At 45.0% G+C, this 21,291-nt stretch overlaps 1 protein-coding gene across 1 annotated transcript in view; it reads left to right on the top strand.

Annotated features, from left to right (window-relative positions):
* GAA (alpha glucosidase) overlaps nucleotides 1–17,130 on the top strand; it is a 29,465-nt gene extending 12,335 nt beyond the window's left edge. Inside the window, exons 5-20 of the mRNA XM_080993681.1 lie at nucleotides 144–240; nucleotides 1,578–1,697; nucleotides 5,918–6,036; nucleotides 6,188–6,319; nucleotides 7,398–7,508; nucleotides 7,978–8,091; nucleotides 8,223–8,307; nucleotides 9,047–9,164; nucleotides 9,978–10,111; nucleotides 10,719–10,870; nucleotides 12,717–12,865; nucleotides 13,110–13,251; nucleotides 14,783–14,881; nucleotides 15,135–15,299; nucleotides 15,420–15,572; nucleotides 16,719–17,130. Coding sequence (XP_080849807.1) covers nucleotides 144–240; nucleotides 1,578–1,697; nucleotides 5,918–6,036; nucleotides 6,188–6,319; nucleotides 7,398–7,508; nucleotides 7,978–8,091; nucleotides 8,223–8,307; nucleotides 9,047–9,164; nucleotides 9,978–10,111; nucleotides 10,719–10,870; nucleotides 12,717–12,865; nucleotides 13,110–13,251; nucleotides 14,783–14,881; nucleotides 15,135–15,299; nucleotides 15,420–15,572; nucleotides 16,719–16,778 — 1,950 coding nt within the window. The 3' untranslated portion in view covers nucleotides 16,779–17,130. The remainder of the gene's footprint in view (nucleotides 1–143; nucleotides 241–1,577; nucleotides 1,698–5,917; nucleotides 6,037–6,187; nucleotides 6,320–7,397; nucleotides 7,509–7,977; nucleotides 8,092–8,222; nucleotides 8,308–9,046; nucleotides 9,165–9,977; nucleotides 10,112–10,718; nucleotides 10,871–12,716; nucleotides 12,866–13,109; nucleotides 13,252–14,782; nucleotides 14,882–15,134; nucleotides 15,300–15,419; nucleotides 15,573–16,718) is intronic.
* Nucleotides 17,131–21,291: the final 4,161 nt, after the last annotated feature.

Below are 21,291 nucleotides of genomic sequence, written 5' to 3'. Positions count from 1 at the left end.
GGAAGCTTCAGGAGAACGGGAGGCGGCGGGGGGGGAGTGATCTCCACCATTCCTCCTCCATCTTGTCCCCTTCAGTCCAGTCCCTGACACTTGGCTTAGCTGTGTAGTGTAATGTGGACTATGCACTGTTTCTGCATTTTCAGCCCTCTGTCAATCTGTATGGCTCACACCCCTTCTACCTGGCAATGGAAGACGGCGGCTTGGCCCATGGAGTCTTTTTGCTAAACAGCAATGCTATGGGTAAGGTATCTCTTTAGAGTGTGTTCTCTGTTCCTTTATATCTATCTACCTCTACAAAGGGCCCTACATCTTGTTTATTTAAAATGCAGGATACTATATATTTAATAGTCATTTTTTCAAGCATTCTATAATGCTTTGGGACTTTCTTTTCTTCTTTCTTTTGGAGCTGTGGCAGTTTAGTTTCTTACCCATCAGTGCAATCCTCAGCATGTGTAAAAGGTAAAGGTAAAGGGACCCCTGACCATTAAGTCCAGTTGCGGACGACTCTGGGGTTGCGGCGCTCATCTCACTTTATTGGCCAAGGGAGCCGGCGTACAGCTTCCGGGTCATGTGGCCAGCATGAGTAAGCCGCTTCTGGAGAACTAGAGCAGTGCACAGAAATGCCGTTTACCTTCCCGCCGGAGTGGTACCTCTTTATCTACTTGCACTTTGTGCTTTCGAACTGCTAGGTTGGCAGGAGCAGGGACCGAGCAACAGGAGCTCACCCCATCGCGGGGATTTGAACCGCCGACCTTCTGATTGGCAAGCCCTAGGCTCTGTGGTTTAACCCACAGCACCACCCACATTCTTTCAGAGGCAAATTCTATTGTATTCCATGGAACTTACTCTTAGGGAAGCTCCACTGTTCAGGATGTGTTTAGGATCGCAGCCTGACTAATACGTTGTAAGCCTTTCCCTTTAAGACAAATCTATATGTAAGATGAATCTATATGTAATATTGTGCATCTGTCCTGATCAGATCTGGCGGTGTAGTGAGTGGGTAACAGCAAGCTGATGCTGTCAGCATATTTACAGGCAAAAATGCACATCATTCTGGAGAGGTGAGGGATTTAGCTGCTGATGCAAGGTGATGGTTGCCTGTAAACCGTGAAGGTAAAATCGTGACAGTGTATCTGGGCTCCAAATTGGGAAGTGTTCCTGAGCCCCATTTGGGGGGCAAATCTGCATGCATGGTGAAGGTCATCACCCCCCACTACACTTTAGATTAAACTGCTATAAGGCTATGGTAAAAGTTTTAGGAGGGTGCAATTTAGGGTTTACATACATGCTTTATTTAATTAATTTTATTCCCCAGTCTAATATCATTTACCATTTATAAATTTATTTATTTTCATTCTGATTTTTCAGTGGTTGCTGAATTTGTAAATTTTCATCATTTATGTGCTTCAGTTTAGATAAAGCCAATTTATTTTTATTTTCGGTCTGACTCTGGTCCCTCCCTGCTTATTGCCACTAGTTCACTGGATCAACCTTACTGGAACGAGATTTTGGAATCTGTTTTCAGGATGTGCCTTTGGTCTTCGGCCACCATTTCCATGCCTCTTTCTGCCTTTCAGATGTGATCCTCCAGCCCAGTCCAGCCCTAACCTGGAGAACAACTGGTGGTATCCTGGATTTCTACGTCTTCCTGGGTCCAGACCCAAAGAGTGTTGTGCGGCAGTACATGGATGTCATTGGTAGGCACTTGCTTTCTTCCTTATGAGAAGCTAGCTAATAACTTGACAAAGTGCCTTCTCTCCCAAAACTGCTGCCATCAAAAATACCACTCTGGTCTGTTGTGGGTCCTGTGAAGTGCTATGAGCAACTTCCAGCTTTGTCCTTAATGGCACTGACCAGCATCCAGTGCCAGGGCTGCAATAATTCAAGCCTGTCCTTTCTCTGTATAGGCACTCCTCTTTATTTTGAACTTCAGGTAGTGCACCGTTGGTGCTAGAAAGTTATTAAAAGGGGCAACCCCAGTCACCAGTCTAGCTGCCGCATTCTGGAATAGTTGCAGTTTCCGGGTCACCTTCAAAGGTAGCCTCATGTAGAGTGTGTTGCAGTAGTCCAAGCAAGAGATAACTAGAGCATGCACCACTGTGGCAAGACAGTCCGCAGGCAGGTAGGGTCTCACCCTGCATACCAGGCGGCACTGGTAAACAGCTGCCCTGGACACAGAATTGACCTGCGCCTCCATGGACAGCTGTGAGTCCAAAATTACTCCCAGGCTGCACACCTGGTCCTTCAGGGGAACAGTTACCCTCCAAAACAGTACTTCTGTCTTGTCAGGATTCAACCTCAATCTGTTAGCCGCCATCCATCCTCCAACCACCTCCAGGCACTCACACAGGACCTTCACTGCTTTCACTGGTTCTGATTTAAAAGATAGGTAAAAAAAGGTAAAGGGACCCCGACCATTAGGTTCAGTCATGGCTGACTCTGGGGTTGTGGTGCTCATCTCGCTTTATTGGCCAAGGGAGCCGGCGTACAGCTTCCGGGTCATGTGGCCAGCATGACTAAGCCGCTTCTGGTGAACCAGAGCAGCGCACGGAAATGCCGTTTACCTTCCCACCGGAGTGGTACTTCTTTATCTACTTGCACTTCGTGCTTTCGAACTGCTAGGTTAGCAGGAGCAGGGACCAGGAGCTCACCCTGTCGCGGGGATTCAAACTGCTGACCTTCTGATCGGCAAGTCCTAGGCTCTGTGGTTTAACCCACAGTGCCACCCGCGTCCCTCTAAAAGAGAGGTAGAGCTTGTTTAAACCCCCCTGTTGTTTTTTGTTACTGCTAGGAGGTGCAATGTTGCTATAGTTATAGTACCGAGATGTTATTTTGTTGTATGCCATTATGGTTGTTATTACATTGGTGTTTCATTATTGCTGTTATTGTGAAATTGTAATTCTGATGGTTGATTTTGTACTGTTTTGCTGTTGCCCTTCTTCCAAGCCTCTTTGAGCACAGTTTTTGTGTGTGGCAAGGCACCATACAAATGAAGGAGCAGTGATGGTGATGATACCAGCATTGCCACCGTCCCATGTGAACTGCCCTGAGACTTGCGGGTATAGGGCAGTATATAAATTTATTAAATAAAAATAATAATCATCTGTACACGGGCTTCCCTTTTCCCACATGGATGTACTTCATGCACTGAAAAATACATAAGGCAGCCCTGGACTATTATGCTTGAGATGCCCAGCTCTGCTGCCTTAATCCTCTATGCCCCCTGAAGGAATTCTTCTGGCCGCTCTACAGTGGTACCTCTGGTTATGAACTTAATTCGTTCCGGAGGTCCGTTCTTAACCTGAAACCGTTCTTAACCTGAGGTCCCACTTTAGCTAATGGGGCCTCCCACTGCGGCACATGATTTCTGTTCTCATCTGAGGTAAACTTCTTAACCTGAGGTACTACTTCCGGGTTAGCGGAGTCTGTAACCCGAGGTGTTTGTAACCCGAGTTTCCACTGTATTTGTATTTATTATAATGCAATAAACATAACCATCAAAATCTTTCCATGAGTATTTGGAATGGGGACTGACCCTTTGCTCCTAATCCTGGCCTTAGACGCAACAGAAAAGAGGCGGTCTTAGATTTTTAAAGGAGACATATTTACGCTAGATTTTTTTACCCATCTCCCAAAGAACATTTTTTTTTTTTTTTATAAATATTTTATTGAAATTTTTAAGTTACAATATAATAATCAAACAAAATTATAACAAAACATAACATATTTTCTTATCTTCTTGTGACCTCCTCACATCTCCCGCCCCTACCTTCCATGTTAAAAAAAAAAAAATTTTTTTTCCAGCAAATTATCACCTTACTTCCGTCCTCACTGTCTAATTATCCATTAAATTTATCCAACTGTTTGTCCAAAATAAAAATTGTTTTTTCTTACATTTTCTTATCTTCCTACTTCTCTTCATCTATTTTGATGGTGCCAAATTGTTTATGATCAAGCATCCTGCTTAGCATTCATACAATTTGCAATGTTTTTGCAAATAAATCTTAAATTTTTTCCAATCTTCTTCTACCGTCTCCTCTCCCAGATCTCGGATTCTGCCGGTCATTTCAGCCAGTTGCATATAGTCCATCAGTTGCATCTGCCATTCTTCCAGTGTGGGTAGATCTTGAGTTTTCCAGTGCTTCGCGAGAAGTATCCTTGCTGCTGTTGTGGCATACATAAAGAATATTCGATCCTTCTTTACCACCCCTTGGCCCACCATACCCAGAAGAAAGGCCTCTGGTTTCTTAGAGAAGGTATACTTAAATACCTTTTTCAGCTCATTATATATTATTTCCCAGAAAGCCTTCACTTTAGGGCAGGTCCACCAGAGGTGAAAGAATGTTCCTTCCTTTTCTTTACATTTCCAACACTTATTATCAGACAAGTGGTATATTTTTGCAAGTTTGACTGGTGTCATATACCATCTATATATCATTTTCATTACATTTTCTTTCAAGGCATTACAAGCAGTGAAGTTTAGCCCAGTAGTCCACAACCTTTCCCAGTCCTCAAACATGATATTGTACCCAATGTCCTGTGCCCACTTTATCATAGCTGATTTTACCGTTTCATCTTGTGTGTTCCATTTTAACAGCAAGTTATACATTCTTGAAAGTACCTTAGTCTTAGGCTCTAACAATTCCGTTTCCAACTTCGATTTCTCCACCTGGAACCCTAACTTTTTGTCAAGTTTAAAAACTTCCTTAATCTGAGCGTAATGTAACCAATCTCGCACTTTATCTCTCATTTTCTCCATACTCTGCAGTTTCCAATTATCTCCATCCTTTTCTAGTATTTCCCAATACTTTGGCCAATTGGCCTCCATGTTGGGTCTTTTTCGGGCCTTAGCTTCCAATGGTGAAAGCCACCTTGGTGTTTTATTCTCCAATAAGTCTTTATATTTTGTCCAGACATTAAACACTGCTTTTCTGACAATATGATTCTTGAAAACCTTGTTAATCTTAACCTTGTCATACCATAAATATGCATGCCAACCAAAAGCATTATTAAAACCTTCCAAATCCAACACATCAGTGTCCTCGAGAAGTAGCCAGTCTTTTAACCAGCAGAAAGCTGCTGATTCATAGTAGAGCCTTAAGTCTGGCAGGGCAAAACCCCCTCTTTCTTTCGCATCTGTTAGTATCTTAAACTTAATTCTGGGCTTTTTGCCCTGCCAGACAAATTTAGAAATATCTCTCTGCCACTTCCGAAAGCACTCTGTCTTATCCACAATCTGTAATGTTTGGAACAGAAACAACATCCTTGGCAATACATTCATCTTGATAGCAGCAATTCGGCCTAACAAGGAAAGTTTCAGTCTTGACCAGCTGTCTAAATCTCTCTTAATTTCTGACCAACATTTCTCATAGTTATCCTTAAATAAACTCAGATTTTTTGCTGTTATGTTTACCCCTAGATATTTAACTTTCTTAACCACATTTAACTCTGTCTCTCTCTGAAACCGTTCTGACTCTGCATCTGTCAGGTTTTTCCCCACTACCTTAGTTTTCTGCTTGTTTAATTTAAATCCCGCCACCCGACCAAAGTCTTGAATTATTTGTAATGCTCTTTTCGTACTAGATTCTGGCTCCTGCAGGGTCAAAACTAGGTCATCTGCAAAAGCTTTGAGTTTATATTGTTTCACTCCGACCTGTATTCCTTCCACCAACCGGTCTCCTCTAATCATATTCAAGAGCACCTCCAGAACTGAGATAAATAACAATGGGGAGATAGGGCAACCTTGTCGTGTTCCTCCAAAGAACATTTGAATGAGGAAGTTTATTTCTTCAAATCTTGGAGGATGTTTCATTGAAAGTTTACTTGCATGGTGCATTTGTGAGATGCTATTGGTTGTTGGAGGCCTCTGAGTATCTTTCCCTTTCTCTCCGCCCCCACCTATTCCTTTTTCCTTCAGGGTATCCATTCATGCCCCCCTACTGGGCCCTGGGATTCCACCTGTGTCGCTGGGGATACTCATCTACGGATGTCACCCGGGAAGTGGTGAAGAACATGACAGCGGCACGATTCCCCCTGGTACGTGGCTTCCCGGAGTCCTCTCCAGGACACAGCTTCTCCCTCATGTGTCTGTAGAGCCATGGTAACTGAGCAGTGGGGAACAACAGGGCCGGAGCGTCAGAGAAACCGCCTGTATGCTCAGTAATGCCGCCATTTGTGGACTTCACAGGATGTGCAGTGGAACGACCTGGATTATGCAGATGCTAGGAGAGATTTCACTTTCAACAAGGATGGCTTCGGGGATATGCCAGATATGGTGAACGACTTCCACCGCGATGGCCGGAGGTACGTCATGATTGTGGTAAGTTAATGAAGCCTGAGCTCTTCCACCGATGGGGAACTTCACAAAGGCCGGTTCTCCACATCGTAGATCGTCTGCTGGTCTGTCGGGACCTATTCAGAAGCTTGTCTGAATTAATTTTAAGATGTATTTTAATTAATTGATGTCTGTTTTTATGCTTATTGTGTTGTTTTTATGATGTTAGCCGCTCTGAGCCTGGCCTCGGCCGGAGGGAGTGGGATACAAACAATTTATTATTATTATTATTACTATGGCCAGGTTGCAGACTGATCTGAGGTGGTTCGTGACACCAGCACAAGCACCATACAAATATATGGTAAAACATTAAGAAATGGGTCCCCCAGTGCATGTTCTGGTTAAAAGTGGGTCCTGGATCCAAAAAGTTTGAAGATAACTGCTCTAGAGTAGAAGTAGCTAACCTGTTACAACCCAAGTGATGTGGGACTCACAAATCGTCCCTGACAATTGGCCACCAGTCCAAACAATCTAGAGGCTACTTTCCTGGCCTACAGTAAGAAACAACTTGAATGATTCTAAGCCTAGGTACAATGTTTAAGCTGAAGGTTGGAAACCTCCATATATTTTTGAACTCCCAACACCATTTAGTGGTCAGGGATGAGGGAAGTTTTAAATGTTTGATATTGTATTGTGCTTTTAATATTCTGTTGGGAACCGCTCAGAGTGGCTGGGGAAACCCAGCCAGATGTGAAGGGTATAAATATTATTATTGTTATTGTTATTTATTTTCCACTCCTGGTTTAAGGCTACTGCTGTTGGTCTGGGCTGCTTTCTGAGATGCAACAAGCAAGCAGCAAGTTGCTAGGACTTCTCTTTCTTAAATCTGTAGATTTATATGTTGAGAAATCCCCTGGTACATATGACCTAACTCTTTTGAGACATGAGGTGTGAGATTCCAGACTTGCTGGTCTGACCTAGAAAATGGAAGTAGTTATGAAATGATAGACTTCATTTCAAGAGATACTGTGTATCGGCCTGCTAACTTTTCAAAAGTCGTGGAATTCCATGCTTTCTTGCATTTTCATGTCCTAGCCTGCGTCTCACTGTGTTCTCTTTTTAGGATGCAGGTATCAGCAGTTCCAGCCCCGCTGGGAGTTACAAGCCTTATGACGAAGGCCTGAAGCGGGGGGTCTTCATCTTAAATACAACAGGGCAGCCTCTGATTGGAGAGGTGAGTCCTGGGCCCGAGCCCTGAGCTTTGGCAGACCATGAAAGAATGCCTGCTCTGAATGGCACATGTTTTTGAGTGAAATCAAAGCTCATGATTCATATTCTAATTATACTTGAGCTGGATGGGTCAAGGAGAGGCAATAGGATGGACCATGTCTTCCTTTGTTCATAGGGCTCCGACTTCCATTTTGGTAGCATTGCAAAGCGAAGCCCTGTAATATTGCATTCTCAGCGCGCTATATGGCTGCGATTGTACACTTGCAGTCACCATTCCCCTAGAAACCACAGAGGATTCTGCTCTTACACAGGTTTTGCTGTGCCTTCTTACTTCATTGGCCTTCCTCTAGTTCCATATTTTAAGGGGTTCCAGGAGAACTGGGCCACAAGTAGTGCTCTAAGGATGCAAGTAAGCATAGCATTGTGACACACAAGGGTTTCCCTTTTGACGCCTGTGACCTTTTACCTTCCAGGTCTGGCCTGGCCCCACCGCCTTCCCTGACTTCACCAACCCAGAGACTCAGCAGTGGTGGCATGACATGGTCAAGGATTTCCATGACCAGGTGCCCTTTGATGGCATGTGGATTGTGAGTTTCTTAGGCCAGTACTTTGGTGTTGTCGTGTTCATTGAACGGAGGAGGTGCAAAGTCCTCAAAATCCCTTTGCTTCTACACTGATGGAGAAACAAGATTCTTCTCCTTTCCACCCCCCATTCTAGGACATGAATGAGCCATCAAATTTTGTGGAAGGTTCCTTGGAAGACTGTCCCAGCAACAAGTTTGAGAAGCCCCCTTATGTGCCAGGTGAGAGAGAGAGAGAAGGTTACAAAGATGGGGCTTTGCTAGTAAATGATGGGTGGGACTGGAGAATCTGGGAATAGAAGATAAATCAATAAACCTGTTGGGGAGAGGAATCTCCAAATATGATTACTTGGGAATATTCATGACAGCATGGCCTTCAGTTAATTCTGCTTGGATCACTGCACTGTGCAGCACTGGATTAGCTATTTAACAAAATCATGACGTACACCAGGGATGGGGAGCTTCTTATGGCCCCGGGCAAAACAAGACTACTGGTTAAGGATAGTAGGAGTTGGTCCAGCAACATCTGGAGGACCTAAGGTTCTCTACCCATGATTTACACACACTGCACTATATGAAAGCAGTCAAGGAATCACAAGTCACAGAATGCCAGTTAGTGCAGGGCTGGTGTGCATGAGGAGCACCGAAGAGCAACAAGTTCATCCTTGTTTGGCTTGGTTCAGATCCTGAAGCAGGAGTCCTAGCAGTCGCTCCCAATTGACCTCTCTGTGGTTAGACTATTCCTATAGCAGCAGCTCCCTGTGAAGGTCAAGAGACTTGTGTAAGTATTGAGAAGTGTTGCCTTTTCCCTTTGGCCTGCAGGAGCTCCTAGTTGGGCACTAGTGATCCTAAGATCCCTGAGACCAAGAGTGCTCAAGAATGCTTTACTTGCCTTCTAGCTCCTGGGTGAGGGCCTTTTTGCTCACACGTTCTGCCTTGCCTGCCCCTGTTCCCCGCATAGGTGTGCTAGGAGGATCCTTGAAGACTCGAACGCTCTGTGCCTCCAGCAGGCAATACCTGTCCTCCCATTACAACCTGCACAATCTGTATGGGTTGACCGAAGCCATCGCGTCACACGAGTGAGTAGGACATGCAGAGTCCTCGGGGACCCTGCCCGAAAGGTGGTATGCCTCTTGGATGCAGAGTCTCATCTTGGTATTCAAGGGCCTGTTGCTGGTGATAAGCTGGAGCCAAGTGCCTTGAGTTTGAACTTCTGCCTGAGAATCTTCTCATGGGATGCAGTAAATCAGCACTTCCACCAGTGCTTGGACTACTGCAATGTGCTCTGCGTGGGGCTACCTTTGAAGGTGACTCTGAAACTACAATTCAGAATGCAGCTGCCAGACTGGTGACTGAGAGTGGCCACCGGGGCCAAGTAACACAGGTCCCGAAAGACCTGCATTGGCTCCCGATACATTTCCGAGCACAGTTCAAAGTGTTGGTGCTGACCTTTAAAGCCCTAAACAGCCTTGACCCAATATACCTGAAGGAGCGTCTCCACACCCATTGTTCAACCCGGACACTGAGGTCCAACGCTGAGGGCCTTCTGGTGGTTCTCTCCCTGCGAGAAGTGAGGTTACAGGGAACCAGGCAGAGGGCCTTCTCGGTAGTGGCACCCTCCCTGTGGAACGCCCTCCCGTCAGATGTCAAGGAGATAAAGAACTACACAACTTTTTGAAGAAATCTGAAGGCAGCCCTGTATAGGGAAGTTTTCAATGTTTGATACTATGTTTTTATATGTATTGGAAGCCACCCAGAGTGCCTGGGGCAACCCAGTCAGATGGGCGGGGTACAAAAAATAATTTATTATTATTATTGAAAGATCAAAGCTCTGGATGGACAGGGGTCAGTTTCTGACATTGCCCACAACTTCCCCTCCCTTCTGTTCTCAGCGCTTTGGTGAAAGTGCGAGGGAAGCGCCCGTTCATCATCTCTCGTTCCACCTTTGCCGGTCATGGTCACTATGCTGGTCACTGGACTGGGGATGTCATGAGCACCTGGGATCATTTATACTATACCATACCAGGTAAATATGTTTGGGGAGTCAGTCCCGGGAACTTGCCATGTTCTGCTTTTAAAGATGCTGCTTTGGAGTTCTTTCAGATCTCCATGAGAGAGGAAAGTTCCTGGACTTAGAGATGCGAATTCCCTAAAGGTAAAGGGACCCCTGACTATTAGGTCCAGTCATGGCCGACTCTGGGGTTGCGGCACTCATCTTGCTTTATTGGCCAAGGGAGCTGGTGTACAGCTTCCGGGTCATGAGGCCAGTATGACTAAGCCACTTCTGGCGCACGGAAACGCTGTTTACCTTCCCGCCGGAGCTGTACCTATTTATCTACTTGCACTTTGACGTGCTTTTGAACTGCTAGGTTGGCAGGAGCTGGGACCGAGCAATGGGAGCTCACCCCATCACCGGGATTCGAACCGCCGACCTTCTGATCAGCAAGTCCTAGGCTCTGTGGTTTAACCCACAGCACCACCCGCGTCCCGAATTCCCTAGCAGGGATGAATTCTGTGTAATATCACACACATACAAACACAAAAACCCCCACAGACCACTGCAGAATCGTGCCTGCACCCAGAGCCTGCCACTGAAGAGGTCATTCCATGTATTTTCCTTGTCTTACCTTCAGCGGTGCTGCTCTTTAACTTCTATGGTGTGCCATTGGTTGGCGCGGACATCTGTGGCTTTGTGGGTGACACGTCAGAAGAGCTTTGTGTGCGCTGGACCCAACTGGGCGCCTTCTACCCCTTCATGCGAAACCACAACGACCGTAGAAACAAGGTAAGCGATGGTGGATCAGCCTTGCTCTCTCCCCCTCTTTGTAACGTATTTACGCTGTGTGTGGAGTCGTGGTGGGGAGCATGGCTGGGATTTAAACGTTTTAGAGAGTTCAAATGGAAGGTGTGTGTCTCTGGGAGATAGGAGCATCGCTCAGTGGTCCAGGATAAGGGACTGGTGGCCCATTGTATCTGGATTGGTCTCTGGTGTCATGAACCAAGCATAAAGGTAGCTTGTTGAACAACTCACCCCTTCTCCCCCAAATACTTCCAGTTAGTTTAATCTTTGGAATCGGCTTCTGCTCACTACAACCCATCCTGTGAAGCTTGCCCCCCAAAAGTTCTGATAATCATTTTTGTGAAGCAACAGTGAAATAACATTCAGCTTCATGCTGTTGGAAGAAAGCAGACAAAGGCTCCATTTCCTGCCCCCTCCAATACTGAGCAGGAAGTAAGAGTCAAAACCTAAATGCACTTCATTTAGAAATGTCCTGTGCTCTAAGTTCATTTAAGAGTGTGCAGTGATGTGGTCATAGCCACAGGCATAGAAGTAATAAAGGAATTGGCCGGATAATGTTTTAAAAGCAATGTGGCAATGTGGCAAAGAACGCTATTAGGTGTGGAGCCCCAGGAAAAGGTTAGGGCAACTTAACTTGAAAAACAAGGCCGTATAATACTGAGCTGGTGAATCACCGCAGTAGTCTTGGTGCTGCTATGCAACTGCAAGGAACTGGAGGTCTCTATATGGTTAGATTCACAGCTTGCATGGTATGAATTGTGCAGCATGCACAACTCTTTTAGTTGTTCTTTTTATAGTCTCGTAAATCATTAACTGGATCTCATGAAGTGAGTCAATTTTCAAGGCAATGCTTACTCGGGAGTAAGTTCTAATGTGTTCCATGCTGTTTTTTCTTCCTTGTAAGTGCATGTAGGGTTGCAGCCTTAACCGTGGTTTAATAGTATCCCCCCTGCCCGTTTTCTCCATCCATGCAATAATTGCATGGATTTGTTTTCACTTTCTGGTTCGGTAGATTTCACAGTGGCCCTCAAGATGCTGCACATCTCAGTGGCAAGTAACTCCATCCCATGCAGTGACCTCTGCCCTCTCTGCTTGCTACAGAGCTCTGGCTCTGCGTGCCGCTGTTGCACCAAAAGTGGCCATGGGGGTCCTTGTAGTAAAGGATCTTCGGGTCTGCTTGCAGCAGCAGCATAACAGTTAGAACTGACTGTTACTGTCGATGTAGTGTCACAGATTGCGGTTGGTACAAGTGCCCAGTCTTATGTGCTCTGTTACTGGCACAACGGGCCCTATGGGATCATGCCTTAAAACAAGAGCCGGCAACGTGGTGCTCTCCAGATGTTGCTGGACTCCAAATCCCACCTCTCTGTGTCTGTTGGCCATGCTAGCAGGGGCTGATGGGCGTTGGAGCCCAACAACATTTAGAGGGCACCGCGTTAGCTACCCTTGGCTTCAGGGTTACTCTTTTTATTTCAGCTCTCATCAACTCTACTCCTGTTAGGCAGTGTTTCCCAAACTTGGGTCTCCAGCTGTTTTCGGACTTCAGTTCCCATCATCCCTGGCCACTGGTTTTGCTAGCTAGAGATGATGGGAGTTGTAGTCTGAAAACAGCTGGAGAACCAAGTCTGGGAAACACTGTGTTAAGAGTGTCAACGTGTCCCACAGCAGGTGTTGAACTTCCTGGTGAAAAGGATGTTTGGGTATCGGGGAGGGTACATGTGGGGGAAAAGATGTTTTCTGAATCTGATCTTGGCAACCTGGGAAATGCCTCTTTCTGCAGGAGTCTTTGGGGCATGATGCTTCTAATATGTTTTCTCCCTCTATCTTGCAGCCCCAGGAACCATATGTCTTCAGCCAAGAGGCCCAAGAAGCCATGAGAAAAGCCTTCTTGCTACGCTACTCCTTGCTGCCTTACCTCTACACCCTCTTTCACAAGGCCCACTCCGCAGGGGAGACGGTTGCCCGACCCCTTTATCTGGAGTGAGTCAGCGGACTGCTGTGCTGGCAGTGAAAGGGTCAGGTGCAGTGGGGAATCTGTGGCCTTGCAGCCATTTGACCCACGGGGGGTGGGGTGGGGGGTGGGGAGGAGCCAGAGAGAGAGAGAGAGAGAAAATGAAAGAGAATGTTTATGAGCTGGAGGCAGAGGAATTTGCTTCTTGATCAAATCAAGTTTGTTGATTCCCTATAATACAGAGTGGTATGGGGGTGAATCTCTTCTCTGCAGGTTCCCAGAAGACCCCAATACATGGGACATCGACCGACAGCTCATGTGGGGAGCAGGGGTTCTCATCACTCCTGTGTTGGAGGCAGGGAAGAGTCATGTCAGCGGCTACTTCCCTTCAGGCACATGGTACAACCTTTTGGCGGTGAGTGTTGCTGCTTCCTCTGGCTAGTGCCGCCGTTATTACTATTGTTCTTGTTGTTATCCCTGTGGAATGCCCTCCCATCAGATGCCAAGGAGATGAAAGAACTATACAACTTTTAGAAGACATCTGAAGTCAGGCCTCTTTTGGGAGTTTTTTTAATTCTGATATTTTATTATGTTTTTTTATGTGTGTTGGAAGCTGCCCAGAGTGGCTGGGGCAACCCAGCCAGATGGGCAGGGTATAAATAATAAAACTATTATTATAATTAATGTGAAAGATCACAAGTGCGTGTGACGTTTCACTGGAATCGGGAGCACAGTGGGCAGAGAAGGTTGATAGTTCCCTGCTCCAGGTCCTTTCAGCTTCAGTAAATGGAGCCTTCCCCATGATGTCCAAGCTGTATCTGAAGCATATGTCTTGATTAGACATTCACAGAATTGAGTTCACCTAGGTGGCCATCATTGACCTCGCACCTTCATAACATTATTGTGCCCACTCTCTATAGAAGCCGTGGTTTCTGATATCTTTCTGCAACGTGTCTGGTAGATTACTTGCCCTTCAGGCTTGGCCACATTCATGGGCTCCAGAAATACTTGTTTTGGGCGCTGTGGGTTGTAATGATCAAATACTTGTCACATTTCAGAATTTGCTTGACTTGAAACTGTCAAGTGACTAATCTTGTCTTAAAGCGACAGTAGCCTGAATCATCATCCTGAGTGGATGAAAATTAACCTTTAGGCAATGCAGAAGTAGGCTGCCGTATTTATTCTCAATCCAAATGCTGGCTAAGCTGCAGTAAAGAGAGGAGGGAGAAAGGTTGTTTTCTGCTGCTCCAGAGAAGCGGACATGGAGCAATGGATCCAAACTACAAGAAAGAAGATTCCACCTAAACATTAGGAAGAACTTCCTGACAGTAAGAGCTGTTCGACAGTGGAATTTGCTGCCAAGGAGTGTGGTGGAGTCTCCTTCTTTGGAGGTCTTTAAGCAGAGGCTTGACAACCATATGTCAGGAGTGCTCTGATGGTGTTTCCTTCTTGGCAGGGGGTTGGACTCGATGGCCCTTGTGGTCTCTTCCAACTCTATGATTCTATGATAAAGAGAGGCTTGGTAGCTCATCAGCTCTTAGGACAGTGTGTGTGTGTGTGTGTGTGTGTGTGTGTGTGTGTGTAACCTTTTCTGCACACCAGCAAAATGGAAGGTGCGTTCAAAGGGTGGGGAGCCATGATACCAGTCAAGCACCAGCCAAGCTTGTGTATCTGAAGAAGTGTGCATGCACACAAAAGCTCATACTAATAACTAACTTACTTGGTCTCTAAGGTGCTACTGGAAGGAATTTTTAAATTTTTAAATTTAATTTAATTTATTTTGTTTTGACTACGGCAGACCAACACGGCTACCCACCTGTAACTAAAACCAGCCAAGCTGTGTGTGATCCGCGAAGTCTCAGCCTTTGTGCATTTTGTGCCTTTACACACCATGCACAGGATTTCAAATGCCTGCTTAATGATGGGTCCTGTATCTGGCTTTTCAGGGATCTCCCATACACAGCAAGGGACAATGGGTTCTCTTATCGGCTCCACTTGACACTATCAATGTCCATGTACGAGCAGGTCACATCTTACCCTTGCAGGTGAGTTAATTCCACCACTTTTGACCTTGCCTGGACATTCTATGTCTTTGAATCTACCCAGTGCCTTTACCAAAAACAACAACACAGAACTACCAAGCCAAGTACTGCCATAGGATTCACTTGGCAGGGTGTTCTTGTGTGCATGATTAGTGGGGTGCAGGGATATTTTTTATAATATTCTTGGGGGGGGTGAGCTATATTTCAGGGCTTTACTGTTTTGGTTATCATTTTCCACCACTGCCTCTCTCCCCAGGAACCTGCCTTCACCACCACAGAGTCCCGCAAAAAGGGGATGTCCCTAGTGGTGGCTTTGACCCTGGAAGGGGTAGCAAGAGGTGACCTGTTCTGGGATGATGGTGATAGACTGCAGACCTTTGAGAAGGGCGATTACACACAGATTGTCTTTCTGGCAAGAAATGTGAGTTTCTGGGAGGAACAGGTTGCTCCATTTGCTCCTAATGCCTGGGATCTCATTTGGCTGCACCTGTTTTGTGGGGGTATCATGTCATTCTCCTCCCTCTCTCCCCCATGGCTACAGGGCATGCTGGTCAATGAGATTGTGCAGCTCAATAGCCAAATAGATGGGCTGCTGTTGAAAGAGGTGGCAGTTCTTGGTGTCCCCAGCCCTCCTCAGCGTGTCCTGGCAAATGGGGTCCCCGTCCCAGACTTCTCCTACCGCACCGACACCAAGGTAAGGACTTCTCTGTGGGTGGAGGCTGATGCCTCTTTCTGCTTGCATTGATTGCAGACAGCATGAGCTATTTAAGCAATGGAATATACTGTAGTCAGCTTTTTAAAAGTATGTTAGTAAAGATTTGAAAGTCCCAAATTGATTTGAGCAGGGCTTGCAGTGTTCAGGGAATTAGTTACCTATTAGATTTCTGTTTCTGCCCTTGAATCTGAAGTTGCTGGGCCGGTACAGAACAAAATATAAAATGTATAAATCAAAACAAATACCATAAAGCAACAACAGTATAAACTGGACATTGGACAACCTGGCTATCCTGAGTTCCCTGTGTTTCTCCCATGATTTCCAATACTTGCCCCAGTATTTCTGTTCCTCTCTTCCGCTCCCCAAAACCCATCTAGAAACTTCCTCAAACATTCTGAATGTTGTAAATGCTATTAAAATGCAAATCAAGGGAACACAACATCATTCTCAATATACTTGGGGGTAAATGCTCTTTTGCTTTTGTTCTGTTTTTACTTTATATATCCAGCTACACCTTGGAAACAGAATATTCTCAGAAATAATTAGCATGGCTGCAGTGTAGACTTCATAACTCAGAAGACAATTGTTGACTTGGTTTAGAAGCATGGCAGCTTCTCTGGGTGGGATTCAGCTGATGAGGTCCACTCATGCAGGGAGATTTTCTTCCTCTCCATTCTCCACCCTCCCTAAATCTGCTCTGGTTTTCTCCTAACCCTCAAGCTGGGCATGGGGTGGGTGGAGTATTGCTGTGCAAGTGGACCTCATTCCATGCATGCATACCCTACTTACTGCTGCACTGAATTCCACCCTGCAGGAGTTTGCCTGCAGGAGCTTGTAGGACTGCCAACAGGCTGTCAGTCTAGAGGTGCCTGTCGCGTGAACTGGTGTGTCCACATGGGGCAGCAGCCACATTTGAACCATGTGTACCACGGAAGCCCAAGCACAAAGGAAGGGACAGCAGAACTTCCCCTCTGCTTTGTGAGATTACCCATGGCCCCACAAGGTCTCAGTGGAGATTAGCATGGACCAGCCAGCACCTGAGCTTGGACTGCTCTGTCCTTCATTGCGATTCCAGGATGAAGTCTGTGAGCAACTGTCACTAACTCTACCTTGTCGCTTCCTCAGATCCTTACCATCTCACTCCACCTGTTGATGGGAGAGCCATTTCTCATCACCTGGTCCTGAGCAAAGAAGAAAAGCTCTCACCAGTTTCTCTGCACCACAACAGAAGAATGAAAAACCAATGATGAACAATGCACATTATTCTGTCTGTACGCGACACTGGAATGTTTTGGTGATTTGTCAGAAAGTGTCTTTTCAGCAGCAAGAACTGTTTCCTGTTTTCCTCTGGCACTGCAGGGAAGGGAAGGGAAGGGGAGCCTGTGACCCTTCTGGTGTCAAGGATGATGGAAGCTGTAGTCCAAGAGATCTAGAGGGTCACAGGTTGCTCAGTATCTGTTGGAAGGGGAATAGTCAGAGTCTTCAGGGACTTTCTGTATTCTTAATTTAAGCCAGATATTTGACGGCTTTGTTTTTGCTTTTTTTTTTTTTTTTTTTTAAGCAATTTATTAGGTTTTACAATAAAAATAAACATAATAAGCAGTGTAACTTTGATCTTAACATATTTTCACATTTTCTTTGGACTTCCTCACATCTCCCGCTCCCACCTTCATCGTTATAACATTTGGTCAGCAATTTATCATCTTATTTAAATTCTTATATCCCTTCTATATTTCATAATCTTATAATTCTCAGAAGGAGCAAAATTTCACAATCTTACTTATTTTCTTAAAAACTTCTAAATTTAGTGGTGCTCAGTTATTTTGATCTAGCATCTTATTTAACATTCACTCAGATTACAATACTTTTGTAAATAGTTCTTAAATTTCTTCCAGTCCTCCTCAATCCTCTCTTCTCCCAGGTCACGGATTCTGCCGGTCATTTCAGCCAGTTCCATGTAGTCTATCAGTTGTATCTGCCATTCTTCCAGTGTGGGTAGATCTTGAGTTTTCCAATGTTTTGCAAGAAGTATCCTTGCTGCTGTTGTTGCGTACATAAAAAATGTCTGGTCCTTCTTTGCCACCCCTTGGCCGACAATACCCAAAAGGAAAGCCTCTGGTTTCTTAGTGAAGGTATATTTAAATACCTTTTTCAATTCATTATAAATCATTTCCCAGAACGCCTTCACTTTAGGGCAAGTCCACCAGAGGTGGAAGAACGTTCCCTCACACTCTTTACATTTCCAACACTTATTATCAGACAGGTGGTAAATTTTGGCAAGTTTGACTGGGGTCATATACCATCTATAAATCATTTTCATTACATTTTCTTTCAGAGCGTTACATGCAGTAAATTTCAATCCATTACTCCACAACCTCTCCCAGTCCTCAAACATGATATTATGCCCAATGTCCTGTGCCCACCTTATCATAGCCGATTTAACCGTTTCATCTTGTGTATTCCATTTCAACAGCAAGTTATACATCCTTGAAAGTATGTTTTTGCTTTTTGGATGCTGATGAAATTCAAGACACATGGCTGCAATTTACATATCTCCCTCCCGCACCCCACCCCGGAGTAAAAAGAATGTTCATGGGAAGACAGATGCTGCTTTGTTGTGACGAAGCTCACCTTAATGGTACGACCAGATGGAGCTCAATTTGCTCAAGCAGGTGCAGAAGCAGACAGAAGCCATTGCAAACACCCACTTCATTGGCTACCAAGGTCAGCTCCCCTTGAATCAATTGGTAGCTTCCCATTGGCTGTAGTGATCCAGGACTAAGGGCAGTGGAAGGGAAACTTTCCTGGCCTGGGGAGCAGAATCTTTCAGGGGAAAACAGCATGACAACTGAGTTAGTCATTCCAAATCATGTCCCCCTGCCCTCCTGTTTTGGGCAGAGCAAGGGTTTCTCTATGCACAAGACCTCATTTTATTGCACTAAAATGCAGCTCTATTTTTGTAGTGGTGCATCCACAGGAAAGCAGTAAAAGCTGCTTGCTTGCTTGCTGAAAGAGCAGCTCTTATGAACAAAAAACCCCCCTCCTTTTTGGGGAAAGGCAGCTGCAACAGGAACTCAGGGAATACAGAGAGTCTGTTTGCATTTGAAGCCTGAAATGAATTTTTTTTCCTGCCTCTTAGATGTCTGTCTTCTCAATAAATATTTTTCTTAAATCTTGTGCTTTACCCTCATTTGTGTTGGATCTATTTCACTGGTGGCAGAAAATTTTAAAAAGGTTCGCCTTTAATAAAAGGTGGGTGATCACAAAACAACACTCCCTACTACTCATAGATCTTTCCCATCTCTCCTTCCTATTCGTTTACCTTTCCTCTCAAAAGCTCAGAACAGGCCAGGCATCCAATTGGCTCTTTATCAGGTGCATTCAGATTGTTCTCTTGTTGGCAACAAGTTTGCTTTACCAGCATCCAAATGGTTAACGATCATGATGATATCCTAGTGGTGATGGTGGTGGTTGCCAAAAACTGCTGCAGTTTGAGGATACGGTGCTGCTGTCGCCCAGCATAAGGCACAGACACAAGAGCAAATAGTAAACAACATTGCATGTAATGCAGGATGCAGTGATTATATTAAAGGTTGATTCAAGATATAATAAAAATTGTAACAACAGTATGTTGCTGGGTTGCTCCAGCCACTCCGTACCCCATGCATGCCCTATAGATAAATCCCTAACAATTACTCATTTCTTTAAAAAAATAAGAGAAGATTGAAGATTGAACAAAAGGCTAAGGCACACAGAACTACGTTAGTTGGTTAAGAGTACATTGAGACCCTGTTCCGTGTGTGTGTGTGTGTGTGTGTGTGTACGCACACATAGAAGTTTGAGAGATTTTATGAGTATCTCCAAACAAATACTGCATAATTAAATTCAGAAGAACTTCCAAAGAACTATCTTCCTCAAAATATATATAAATAGGTCTGTTAAGGAAGGGTAATGCATGTGATCCACAGAGTCAGATCATTCCTTGCAAACCCCACAAATCTATGCATTCTAAATATGTAAGTACAGAAGACTGTTCATTGCTATTGCTCCTTCTAAATGTTAAACACAGCTGGCAAGTGTTATCAAAGATGTAGCCCAAAGGGTCTACGGAGATACAGAAGGGGAGATACCACTGTGTTAAATATTAGCAAAAAAAAAAAACAAAAAAAAAAACCAACTACAAAAAAGTGGGTGGGGGGCAGCCCTAAAGCATCAAAATCCACCAAACCTGCCCAGTTTTAAGGCTGAACATGCTCAAGAGCCACTAAATATAAAGCTGAAAAGAGGGAAGGAGTGGACTGACCTGCTTGAAGGGAGTGGCTGTTTAGAATCCTGCACTGGAGGGAGAATGCATTGCAACAGTTTTCTGCAGGCCCTGCTTTGTACTACTGCAATACTGTCCTGGAGTACTTGAAATACTTGTGGGTCTCTGATATCCAAGACCATATTTAAGGCAAGGCTGCAGACAACAATTGCCTGAGGACTGTTGTACGGAGTGGGAGCGATGACCTACTAAAACCTTCCTCAAATGACTTGAAGTAAACTTTTTACTGTGAGTTTATAGCACAGATCCCTGTGGAATATTCTAACCATTGCCTGATGAAGCCAGATCTGCTTTTAATACCAGAATTCAACCCTAGAATATGAGAAGCACTGGCAAGAGGTTCCTTTCCGTAATCACTATACATCTTGAATCGAAGTTAAGATTTCCAGGACGGAAATACTGCGAATGTGGTTAACCTTTTTGTTGGTGGGGGTGAGCACCACGTTCCCTTTCTGCTAACTCTTTCTCCTCTCTGTGTTTTTTTAGTTCTTGCCACCCCCATGGAATTAGGCAGAGAGCTGTAGGTTGCCCACACCCCCAATGTACCAGATACCCTCCCTCTTTAAAAACAAACAAACTATTGTCTATAATTTCCCTGGACTGTCTTTGAGTCCGGATTTTTGCAAATTGGAAAGGTAGCTCTTCTGGTTGTCACAGTCTCTCTAGCTAAGTGCTGGCTTTGGAGACGCCCACTCGTTCCTTTTCCTTTCTTCTGCAATAGTGGATTTTTCAATGGCTTGACCCTCCCTTCCTCTCCAAGCTAGGTGGAGCTTCTGACTGACTCGGTTTGCAGGTATGTTGGCAGGGATTCTTCCCTTCCGTGTTGTCTGGGACAATTGCCACCAACCAAAACAAAAATTTCCCCATGCATGATCTGTACCTGTCACAAGAGGGTTATAATAAAGCACAGGGGGAGTATTCTGCCTCTTTTGTGTTACCTCTTCAAAGCCAAGGCTCATGAGCTCATGTAATTGCCATTTACTGAATCAAAAAGCTATTTGTTCCATTAATCCCAAAGCAGGTCTCCAAGGTCTCAACCTTTTCCAGTGTCTGTACTGCAGCAAAACCAGCATTTTGTGGCTTCTTAAAAAGAACCAGTGTACTATTTTGGTTGGAGTATTGGACTAGGACCTGGGAGACCAAGGTTCAAAAGCTCTGCTCAGCCATGAAAGCTCACTGGGTGTTCTTGGGCCAGTCATTCTCTCAGGGTTGTTGTGAAGATTAAATGGGGAGGAAGAGAACCAAATTTTCCCAACCTTTCGATCCAAGATCTTTTAACTGGAGGTTGAGCCTGGCTCCTCCTATAAGCAGAGCATCAACCTCTGCCTGAAGCATGAATTTCATCTCTAGTCTCGTTTTCCTCCTCTCCCTTTA

Source organism: Podarcis pityusensis (genome assembly GCF_964106645.2).
Source record: "Podarcis pityusensis genome assembly, chromosome: 2".
Classification (NCBI taxonomy): Eukaryota; Metazoa; Chordata; class Lepidosauria; order Squamata; family Lacertidae; genus Podarcis; species Podarcis pityusensis.
Note: the sequence above shows the minus strand (reverse complement) of the source record. Positions and strands in the feature narration are given on the sequence as shown.